This window comes from Mus pahari, chromosome 17, assembly GCF_900095145.1.
Source record: "Mus pahari chromosome 17, PAHARI_EIJ_v1.1, whole genome shotgun sequence".
Classification (NCBI taxonomy): Eukaryota; Metazoa; Chordata; class Mammalia; order Rodentia; family Muridae; genus Mus; species Mus pahari.
The window spans coordinates 46,879,265-46,890,867 of NC_034606.1; the positions used below are offsets into that span (position 1 = coordinate 46,879,265).

Below are 11,603 nucleotides of genomic sequence, written 5' to 3' on the forward strand. Positions count from 1 at the left end.
TGTATTTTTGAGTTTTTATTTTTTTATTTTTTTTTAACATTTTTTTATTATTATTATTTTCTTTATTTACATTTCAAATGCTATCCCGAAAGTTCCCTAAACCCCACCCCCGCCCCTGCTCCCCTACCCACCCACTCCCACTACTTGGCCCTGGCCTTCCCCTGTGCTGGGTCATAGAAAGTTTACAAGACCAAGAGGCCTCTCTTCCCAACGATGGCCGACAAGGCCATCTTCTGCTACATATGCAGCTAGAGACTCGAGCACAGGGGGTACTGGTTAGTTCATATTGTTATTGCACCTACAGGGTTGCAGCCCCCTACAACTCCTTGGGTACTTTCTCTAGCTCCTCGATTTCTTTGTACTTTTTGGAATAGTGATAAAGGTAGGGTATTACTCTCTAGTCTAGACTCCAGGCAGTTCCCCATCCTCAGCCTCCCAAATCCCAAGTAAAACTATTCTTCTTTTGCTTTTGTTTTGTTTTTCAAGACAGAATCTCAACTACATATCTCACTATGTAAACCAGGCTGGCCTCAAACTCACAGCAGATTATAAAAACTAGACACTACATAGAACCAGATTTCAAAATAGAACTATACATATAACATATTTAATCTGCACTGCAGAGGGAGGTAAGCTCTGAGCTCAAGGCCAACCATAGCTACATATGACCCTGTTTTAAAAGGATGTGTGTGTGTTAATTACGGTGTCATACTATAGAACATTGCATTGTATACAACTGCATTTTCTATGACCCAAGAAATAGTCACAGAAAATAAATTTTGTGCAAAGAGCATTGTATATTCAGGTAGTCATTATTTTTGTTTTCTCATTATGTGTATTTTCTTTCCTTAGTACAATAAATAAAGAACAATTTTCCAAGAGAAAAAATGACACACTGGATCCTGAACTGTAAGTAGTTTCCCATGAATTATTGGTATACTCTCTGCCCTTTTTTTCAAGATAACTTAATGTTCTTGGGCTAACATCTGCCGATCATAAATGGTACAGGGCCTAAGGCTATCACTTGAAGTTAGCATTCATTTAATGTTCCCTGTCAAACAGCACACTACTTCTGCCCAGTGTGGTGCTCTCCTCACTGCATTTCTTGTGCATCCTCGGACTCCCTTAGCCTACCTGTCAGCTTTCTGAGCCTCCTGCACTCAAGAGGACAGGCTCCCTCTTCTAACTCTGAAAATGGGTAGGGTGACTCTCGGGTCTCAGAATTGAGAGTTGCCCTTCTGGATTGAAATTTTAGGTTGTTGGTAACATAGCTATGCTTTATTGCTTCTGAAACTTGCCCTCCCTATAACATAAAAGCCAGAAAAACCTCCACTAAGCTAATTTTTTAACTCTTTGGGAACGTTGTCTTTTGATAGAATTTACAGGAGATATTGCACATGTTTGTCAATGATGCTTCAGAATCTTAAAATTCATACTGTTCATTTCCAGGTTTGTTGAGTGCACAGAGTGTGGAAGAAAGATGCACCAGATCTGTGTCCTTCACCACGAGATCATCTGGCCATCTGGGTGAGTCTGGAGACATTAGCAGATCTGTTTTATTTTCTTTCCATGAGCATTCTTTTCCATGACTGTTTTGTATGTTCAAAATTACTGATTTTGTTAGGGCCTCACTATGTAGCACTGGCTGACCAGGAACATGCTACCTCCTGAGTGCTGGGATCAAATGTGTACATTGCCGTACCTGGACAAAGCAGTGTTCTTCTAAGTATCTTTTTTGGGATGAATTTAGCTTATTTGTACAGCACATACCTGTCACAGTTTGGCTCTGGGTTTTATCCTAACACTGCCAAAACTGTTTTTCTTTGGATTGGAAAAGGATCAGTACAAACCCAGTTTTAAACTATAAATAGCAGCTGAGGAGATGGCACACTGAATAAAGCACTTGCTACTTAAGTGTTAAGATACTCAAAACTTCTGTAATCGCTCTATAGGTGTGTTACCCATCTATAATCCGTGCCTTTGGTAGGCAGATTCCCATATACATTTATCTATTTTTAGATAGATAGATAAAGTCTATCTCCATAAAAAGAAGCAAATGTTATATTGATATTAAAGCCAGTATTAGCTGTAACAGAATTTGCCTGGTTTGAAAGTGTTTACTGATGACTACAGTCTTAAAAGGGAACAGGTATTGGATAAAGCCAAGGAATACCTAGTTGTCCTTCCTTAGGCATCCTAATTGGAATGATTTCCTAATGACTCTTGGCCAGGCTGGGGGACCAGCAACTTACAGACACATAGTATTTCAAATGAGCGTCAGAAATGATACTTTTCATTTTGGGTTTTTTTGAGACCATATTTTTCTATGTAACCCTGGCTGTCCTGGAACTCAGAGATCCACTTGCCTCTGCCTCCCAAGTTCTGGGATTTAAGGCATGTGCCACCACTGCCTGGCTAAAGGGCTAATCTTTCTTCCCAAGGAAAACAAGTTAAAGTCAAGTTATATGATGGGGTAGAGTGTCCTTACTGTCTAATGCTCTTCTTATTAGACTAATTTTTTTAATAAAGTTAAGAATACCCACAGAAAGCCGGGCGTTGTGGTGCACGCCTTTAATCCCAGCACTCGGGAGGCAGAGGCAGGCGGGTTTCTGAGTTCGAGGCCAGCCTGGTCTACAAAGTGAGTTCCAGGACAGCCAGGAATATACAGAGAAACCCTGTCTGGGGGGGGGGGGGGAATACCCACAGATAGCATCATTCATTTGGAAAAATGCCAATAAGTGATTGTCAGTGACTGTCGTTCAGTTTTCTGTTGGATTCCCCTTTATGTATAAGAGATATGCTTGATAACGTTAACATGTTTAAAAGGCTTAAGAAATTTCTTAAAATTCTTGCAATTCAGAATTTAAGATCAGTCTGCTAATTAATGACAATCATTGATAATGTATTGTGGCTGAAACAAATGGCTCTTGCAGAGACCCTGAGTTCAGTTCTCAGCCCTCAAGTCAGCAGCTCACAACTACTTGTAACCATTATTATAATGGATCCATAAGCACTCACACATAAGTGGCACATACCCAGAGACTTGTTTTTAAGATAGGATTTCTCTTGTAGACCAGGCTGGCCTTGAACTCAGTGTTGGGATTGAAAGCGTGTGCCGCCACTACCACCACCTGATTATTTTTTTTTTGCTTTTTGATTTTGTTTTTGTTTTCTAATTAGAAGTTGTTTTATTATAGAATTTAATGTCAGTATTCTAACTTCAAAAGCTGACACAGGAAAATTGGGAGTTGAAGACCAGCCTGGGGATAATAGCCAGGGATACACATACAGTTCAGTACTAGGGAACGTGCCTAGTGTATCTGTGTGGGTATGGCTATGTGGTTGGTGTGAGGAAACATGGATCTATCATCAAACTTGCTTTGTAATCTGTATATAGCCTTGACCAACCCTTCCTCACATCCCTCTCAGGTTCAGGGATTATAATAACCATGTAGCACAGAAGTCTAAAGAAAAAGCCAAAGGCTTCTTTTTTGTTAGTAGGTATATTAGAGATGCCCTCATTGGCTACCCAGGATCTCTTTGAACTTCTGTCTCCCATTCTCAGTTGGAATTAACAGTTGTTACCTTGTTTCTCTCAGTTAGAAATCCTAGACCTGCCTTCTAAAGACTGTATACTGGTTATACCAACTTTTATATAACTAGGAATTTGTTCCAAGTTGTTTTTTTTGAGTTTACCTGGATTTGAATGATAGATTTTGTTACATGGTGCTTTAATTTTTATGTTTATATAAGCAAAATCCTGGTTTACATTTTAGGTTTGTCTGTGATGGCTGTTTAAAGAAAACTGCACGAACTAGGAAAGAAAATAAGTTTTCTGCTAAAAGTAAGTCTCATTCTTAGAGGTAAACCTTACTTTAAATAATTACAAATAGCTGGGCGGTGGTAGCACACGCCTTTAATCCAGCACTGGGGAGAAAGAGGCTGGCAGATTTCTGAGTTTGCAGCCAGCCTGCTCTGTCTTTAAATTTTTATATATTGTTTATATAACCAAAATTAATCAATTTTAACAAGTGTTGTGGTGCATACCTCTAAGCTCTGTCCTCAGGAGGCAGGCAGATATCTTGAGTTTGAGCCCAGCCTCGTCTACATAGTGAGCCCCTCTTTCAAAAGAGAAAAAGAGATTTAACTAAAATAAAATAATCCTATAGCATACTGAATATTGAACTATTAAAAAAAAAAATCTCTGAAGTTTTAATACATTTTCTCCCTCTATTTCTTCCTGATTTGGCTCATGACAATGTGGGCACGTGTAAAGTGATTGACTAGAATCACTGTAGAATTAATTTAAAGGCACCTTCTGGCCTTACCTGACACTTTGTATTGAGGGAAACGATATCAGAGTTACCTTACTATGTTAAAAAACAAAAACAAAAACAAAAAAAACAAATATATCAGGTTAGTTGAACCTCAATATTGACAGTAAAATTTGAGCCACAGTAATGTTCTTCCTCCTCTAACATTAGGAATTGTGCATAAGACCTTACTTTGGTAACTTGTAACTTTTATATTCCTAGGATTGCCATCTACCAGACTTGGGACCTTTCTGGAGAATAGAGTGAATGACTTTCTGAGGCGACAAAATCACCCCGAATCAGGAGAGGTCACTGTTCGGGTTGTTCATGCTTCTGACAAAACTGTGGAAGTGAAACCAGGCATGAAAGCAAGGTGTCTAATGATGTCTATTTCGTTTTTTTAATAGATCCACAATTGTGCACACTCAGTTATTGTTGATTTCAACCTGAATGATTGGTGATTTCCTTTTCTTTTTTTTTTTTTTTTTTTTTTTTTTTGTGATTTCCTTTTCATCTGTAGGTTTGTAGATAGTGGAGAGATGGCAGAATCTTTTCCTTACCGAACAAAGGCCCTGTTTGCCTTTGAAGAAATTGATGGTGTTGACTTGTGTTTCTTTGGCATGCATGTTCAAGAGTATGGCTCTGACTGCCCCCCTCCCAACCAGAGGTAGGACTCAATGTGACCAGCTTCTCATGTTGTGGGAGAGGGAATGGCAAGGGGATTGGGTTCCTGGTAATAACTGGTAGAAAAGCACACTGGCAGAAACAGGTTGGTGAGTAAAGCGTGTGCCAGGTCAGTCCTACATGGAAGCCAAGGCTGACCCAGGTCCCCATAGTCACACCTTGGATTTCCCTGTGATAATTACAAGTAACAAGAGCACAGGAAGGAATGTTGATGTCTTTAGCCATATAAATAATAATTTAATACTTGATGAAACATTTTTCTTTCCTTGTTTTTGATATAGGAGAGTATACATATCTTACCTCGATAGTGTTCATTTCTTCCGTCCTAAATGCTTGCGGACTGCAGTCTATCATGAAATTCTAATTGGATATTTGGAGTATGTCAAGAAATTAGGGTAAGCTTATTAAAAATGATATGTTGTAGAAAATGTATAATTGCCAGGCGTGGTGGTGCATGCCTTTGATCCTAGCATTCAGGAGGCAGAGGCAGGTGGATTTCTGAGTTCGAGGCCTGCCTAGTCTACAGAGTGAGTTCCAGATCAGCCAGGGCTATACAGAGAGACCCTGTCTCGAAAAAATGAAAAATAAATAAATAAATAAGAAAATGTATAATTATATATATTTGCTTTCTCATGTTGGTTATGATACAGTGGAGCCATGACCTCAGTTTGTTAGATCTTCTGTGATATGAAGATGATATCACCATGCTTTAACTAATAAACGAATTCTTCAGTTCTGTTTTGTTGAAGCCATTGATATTATTCATTTGAAAAAAAATGTTTTCTTGATCCTTTTATAATTGTGTGTAAAGACTAACAACAGGCTGAATATGATATGTACAATCCCAGCATACAAGAGTCCTGGGCGTGGAGCGTACAGGTTCATTTATAGGTTAGGATGTGAAGGTAGTCCTTACCTTTAAAGTACATAAATCCTGGAAAGTACTTGCCACCTAACTTGTAGCAGTTCACCTTGCACTTAATTTTTAGGTTGGGTTTCTTCCCTTTTTTGATCTTAAAATACAGACATGAGGTTTTAGTATCAAGAACCAAGCCCCTCTGTAAATGAAATTCACAACATTCCTCAGTGGCCTTTGAAAACAAGTGGTAGTATGAGAACTCTTAGTACATCTGGTTTGGGGTCTGGTTGATAGTAAGCACCTGTGTCCTTGTCCTTCTGCCTGTTGTTTACCATGCACTGTGGGCAGTGGTTTGCACCTGTAGCCTCCACTCCTCTAGGAGTACTACACTAGCTTCCTCTAACACAAATGATATAATGATGTCCTTCTCTTTGTGTTTTTAGATACACAACAGGGCACATCTGGGCCTGTCCACCCAGTGAAGGGGATGACTATATCTTCCATTGCCATCCACCTGATCAGAAGATACCAAAGCCCAAGCGCCTGCAAGAATGGTACAAAAAGATGCTTGACAAGGCTGTATCAGAACGTATTGTCCATGACTACAAGGTCAGTTGGAACATAGAAACGTACTAGCCTATTTTCTGCCTTCCCTTGACAAGTATTGTTCAGTCTTATAACTGAACAATTATAATTGTTATAATTATTTTAGTTGATTAAAGTTTATTTTTAATACATAAAATGTCAAATTTAGAAAGGTTGGGTATTAGGTGATTTACAGACGAGCAAAGTAGTGCTTGCCTATAATCTCAATTTGGAAACTGAGGCAGGATAATTCAAAGTTCAAAAGTGTCATGGGGGTCTGGAGAAATAGATCAGTAGTTTAGAGCACTTGGACCCAGATTTGATTCCCAGCACCCAGATGGTCGCTCACATCCATCCTTGACTCTAAATGAAGGGGCCTCTGTGAGCACACATGTGCACGCAGGTCAAACATGTTACATATAAAATATAATAAATCTAATTTTTAATAATTAAATCTGTCATAAGTAAGATATGGTGGTACATGTCTTTACTAGAAGTGGATAGGCAAAAGGAGGTAGTTCTCTGAGTTTGAGGCCACACTCATTTATATAGGGAGTTGCAGGCCATCCTGGGCTAAGGGACACTTTGTCTCAAAAAAGAAAGAACAGAATTCAGGAAACTGGAGTGGATGGATCTCTTGAGTTCTGAGGAGACCAACCAGCCTGCTTTACATAGTGAGCTCTGTACATAGTGAGCCAAGGGTAGATAGATAGTGATACCTTCTCTAAAAGAAAGAAGGAAATAAATTGTTATGAGTATGCTGACTAAATCTGGTCTGTGCCCTAGAGAACATTTTCATGTTTGTCATACAGTGAAAGCTTTTTAAAAACAAAGCCAGCCTGATGGTTGTGCATGTGCACACCTTCAGTCCCAGCTCTTGGGAGGCAGAGGCAGGCAGGTCTCTGTGAGTTTGAGACCAGTCTGGTCTATAGAGTTCCAGGAAAGCCAGGGCTATACACAGAAAAACCCTGTCTGAAAAAATAAATAGAAATTTTAAAAGAAAAGCATAGAAATTCCTAGTCAGGGACTGGAGAGATGGCTCAGTGTTTAAGAACACTGACTGCTCTTCCAGAGGTCCTGAGTTCAGAGGTCCTGAGTTCAATTCACAGCAACCAAACAGTAGCTTACAACCATCTGTAATGGGAGGATCTGATGCTCTCTTCTGGTGTCTGAAGAGAGCTACAGTGTACTTACAGATATAAATAAATAAACCTATATAAAAGAAAAAAATCTAATCATGGGGATTTTTTTTTACAGGATATTTTAAAACAAGCTACTGAAGATCGATTGACAAGTGCAAAGGAACTACCCTACTTTGAAGGTGATTTCTGGCCCAATGTTCTGGAAGAAAGCATCAAGGAGCTTGAACAAGAAGAAGAAGAGAGGAAACGGGAAGAGAACACCAGCAACGAGAGTACTGATGTAAGGGCTTTCTGTGTCTGCAGTGTCTACCTTGACACCTCACTGACAATACAGAAAGGAGTTTACACTTTCAATTTGGTGTGAAAGAGAAATTTAAATTCTGCTAAGTGTAATGGGCTTAATTTTAGCACTTAGGGTCACAGACTTCAAGGCTAACCTTGGCTGCATAGCAGGCAAATTATCTTAGAACGAAGAGTTCTGTGTTTCTAAGTAGTATCCTGGACACTGAGTAATATAAGTTCCTGGAAAACTGTACCAAAAAAATACATCTAGTAGGCCAAATTATAGCTACAGTCTTTGCTCACTACATATGCTCTCTAGTGTATTTTTCCAGAAGTGCTGAGGATCACAGGCAGATACAAGCCTGGAACAGAGTTAACTTGTCTCCTTCATAGTATCCTGGTCAGTTACTGACCAGACACATCTTGATTGTTCTCTGGATTTCAACTTAATAAAGTTGGGGCAGGTTAGGCAAAGTGACACACACCTTTTTATTTCAGCACTCAAGAAAGAGGCAGAAGTAGGCAGATACATGTTGAGTTCCAAGGCCAGACTTCTATATAGTGAAACCTTGTCCAAAAAGAAGTTAAAAATAAAAAGGCTGGAGTACTTGGCCACCAAACCCAGAATTCCTTCCCTAAACCCACATGGTTGAAGCAGAGAATAAGCTCCCATAAGTTGTCCTTTGACCTCTTCAGGTGTGTGCCATGGTGTGCACAAACACAAGGGCCCTAGATGAATAAGTTTGGGCTCCAGCACCTTTTAAGTCAAGCATGGCAGTAACCATCCGGAATCTCAAGTTCTCTCTCTTTCTCCTTCCCCCCATCCCTCCCCACCCCTACCTTCACCCCCTTTATTTACCATATTTACCCTTTGGTTAACTTCTTGACTGGATAGGTGATTGTGTTTGGCAGCTTGCTGGTTTCCCTCTTCCTTTCCTCGGTCTCCGACCATGGAGCCGCTCTGTATCTGTCTGTATCTGACCTCTTGTGTCAATGGCTTCTGCACACTGGGGCTCTTCTTTCTGATTTTTCTTCTTGTTTATGGTTTTGTTTTCTAAAGACCATTTCCCTGTGTACTCTGGCTTTCCTGGCCTTTAACTCAGAGATCCTGCCAGCCTCTGTTTTTCTTGAGTGCTGGGATTAAGTTCATAGGCCCCCAGCACCCAGCAAATTGAGGCTTCTTCTAAAAATACAAGTTTACAAGCTTTCATTTCCATAGTGAAGCTTGGGGTCTTTGTTGGCAGGCAACTTAGAAAGGCTCCAGAGTACTTGCTGTTCTTCCAGAGGAACCCAGTTCAGTTCTGTTCCTTGTACCCAAAGCAAACATCTCTTAACTCTCTAACTCCAGTTTTGGAATCAGAGAGGGCCTGCACACAGACGGCATACATTCATCAAGCTACACAGATACACAAAAAAGAATAGTTAAACATTTGATGCAAGGAAAATTGTGAGTGATGAGTAGCTGCAGAAAATAATAATAATAATAATAAAGAATTCTCAGTCAAGAGTCAAAGAGAGTCTTTACTTCACTCTCATTTCCAGATCTGTCCTATAACCTAGCATTTTCATTTCTCCTCTGTGCTGCCCTACAGGTAACAAAAGGAGACAGCAAAAATGCTAAGAAGAAGAATAACAAGAAAACCAGCAAAAACAAGAGCAGCCTGAGTAGGGGTAATAAGAAGAAGCCTGGTATGCCCAATGTGTCTAATGACCTTTCTCAGAAACTATATGCCACCATGGAAAAGCATAAAGAGGTGAGAGGCAGCTGCCAGGGTGGAAGGATGTGGCAGGCGGGGTTCTAAGCTGCTCACCCAGCTGGCATTATGAGAACTCCAGGTTGCTGGAAATTCAGAGGGAAGAAATGGTTTGACTGGAGGAGGGTTGACTGAGATGAAGAGAGTATGCATATAGAGTTTGCTTGTGAAAAATGTTCTATGAGGCTATTCTAAATTTACATGGTGTTACATTATGTCTTAAACTATAAGCATGGTTTGTCTAGTCCTGTTGATACATTTGCTTGGGTTTCTGACTTTTTTTTTTTTTTTTTTTTTAAAGATTTATTTATTTATTATATGTAAGTACACTGTAGCTGACACTCCAGAAGAGGGAGTCAGATGTTATGGATGGTTATGAGCCACCATGTGGTTGCTGGAATTTGAACTCTGGATCTTCAGAAGAGCAGTCAGGTGCTCTTACCCACTGAACCATCTCACCAGCCTGGTTTCTGACGTTTTTAAGACAGGGTCTTATTCTGCAAAACCCCCCCCTCCCATGGCCTTGAATTCATAGAGGTCCACCTGCCTCTGTCTTCCTAGTTCTGAGATTGACGGCATGTTCCAACACTTTTTCAAATTTGCTCTTCAAATGTTTTATGTTACTTAGAGCCCCACTCTCATTCCAGTTTGTAATAGTTCTTTTGTTGTTTTTGAGATCATTTTATGATGTGGCTGGTCTCCACCTACTGTGTAGCTGAGGACAGTCTTACATGCCTAGTCTAATCATGCCTAGGACCAGGCACCCGAGTTCAGCTACATCCCCAGCCCATGTGGGGATTTTTTGTTTTGGTGGGGGTTTTTTGTTTGTTTGTTTGTTTGTTTGTTTTAGGGGGGCGGTGTTGAGTTTTTTAATTTTTTATGTATTTTTTGGTTTTTTGAGACAAGGTATCTATGTGTAGCTCTGGCTGTCCTGGAACTCACTCTGTAGATTGGTCTGGCCTCAAATTTAGAAATCCTCCTGCCTCTGCCTCCCAAGTGCTGGGATTAAAGGCGTGCGCTACCACTGCCCAGCTATGTGTTTTTTTTCTTAAATACAGTTCAGATTTATTCTAAGATGAAATCATAGTTTCTTTTTATTTTATTTATTTTTTTATTTTTTAAATTATTTTTAAAAAAGATTTATTTATTTTATATATATGAGTACACTGTAGCTGACTTCAGACACACCAGAAGAGGGCCTCAGATCCTATTGCAGATGGTTGTGAGCCACCATGTGGTTGCTGGGATTTGAACTCAGGACCTCTGGAAGAGTAGTCAGTGCTCTTAACCGCTGAGCCATCTCACCAGCCCTCTTTTTATTTTATATTTATTTATTTTGCTTTACATGATGTGGTTTCTCTGTACTGTAACAGGCCTAGTTATCACTTTGAGGGTTCCCAGAGATTCCTCTGCCTCCCAAGTAAAGGCGTGAGCCGCCACACAGTTTCATAAGGAATTTCTTAAATAACAGTTGTGAGAAGCCTGATGACTTAACTTTTGTAATTAGGTTAGTCAGCCTCTCTAGAAAAGATAGTGTGGTGAGGGAAGTACAAATACTCAAAGCCTTCCCCTAGTTCCCCTCTAGTTCTAACACCCTGATATAACCAAAGCTAGGTAGATGCCTGTGCCCCTGGCATGGAAGGTCCTCCTGCATTCTAGTGAATACCACTAGCAGGAAATATTACTAATAGCCTTGCCCAATGTTCAGAGTATAATACTGTTTGAAGAGCTAATGGTGATTGGTTTGACTCAGTTTTTTTTATTTTTATGTGCACTTGGTGTTGGGCCTATGTCTGTATGAGAGTGGCTGGTCCACTAGAATTTGAAATTTGAATTACAGACTGTTCTGAGCTGCCATGTAGGTGCTGGGAATTGAGCCCAGGTCCTCTGGAAGAGCAGCCAGTGCTCCGACAACCTCTGTGTGTGTGTGTGTGTGTGTGTGTGTGTGTGTGTGTGTGTGTGTGTGTGTGTGTGTGTGTGTGTG

General features: G+C 40.1%; 1 protein-coding gene across 1 annotated transcript in view; it reads left to right on the forward strand.

The window, feature by feature from the left end:
• Ep300 (E1A binding protein p300) overlaps positions 1–11,603 on the forward strand; it is a 69,281-nt gene that overhangs the window by 51,527 nt on the left and 6,151 nt on the right. The window contains exons 21-29 of the mRNA XM_029547868.1: positions 853–909; positions 1,450–1,527; positions 3,777–3,844; positions 4,536–4,686; positions 4,834–4,980; positions 5,279–5,392; positions 6,300–6,465; positions 7,699–7,863; positions 9,458–9,619. Of these exons, the coding sequence (XP_029403728.1) occupies positions 853–909; positions 1,450–1,527; positions 3,777–3,844; positions 4,536–4,686; positions 4,834–4,980; positions 5,279–5,392; positions 6,300–6,465; positions 7,699–7,863; positions 9,458–9,619 (1,108 nt within the window). The remainder of the gene's footprint in view (positions 1–852; positions 910–1,449; positions 1,528–3,776; positions 3,845–4,535; positions 4,687–4,833; positions 4,981–5,278; positions 5,393–6,299; positions 6,466–7,698; positions 7,864–9,457; positions 9,620–11,603) is intronic.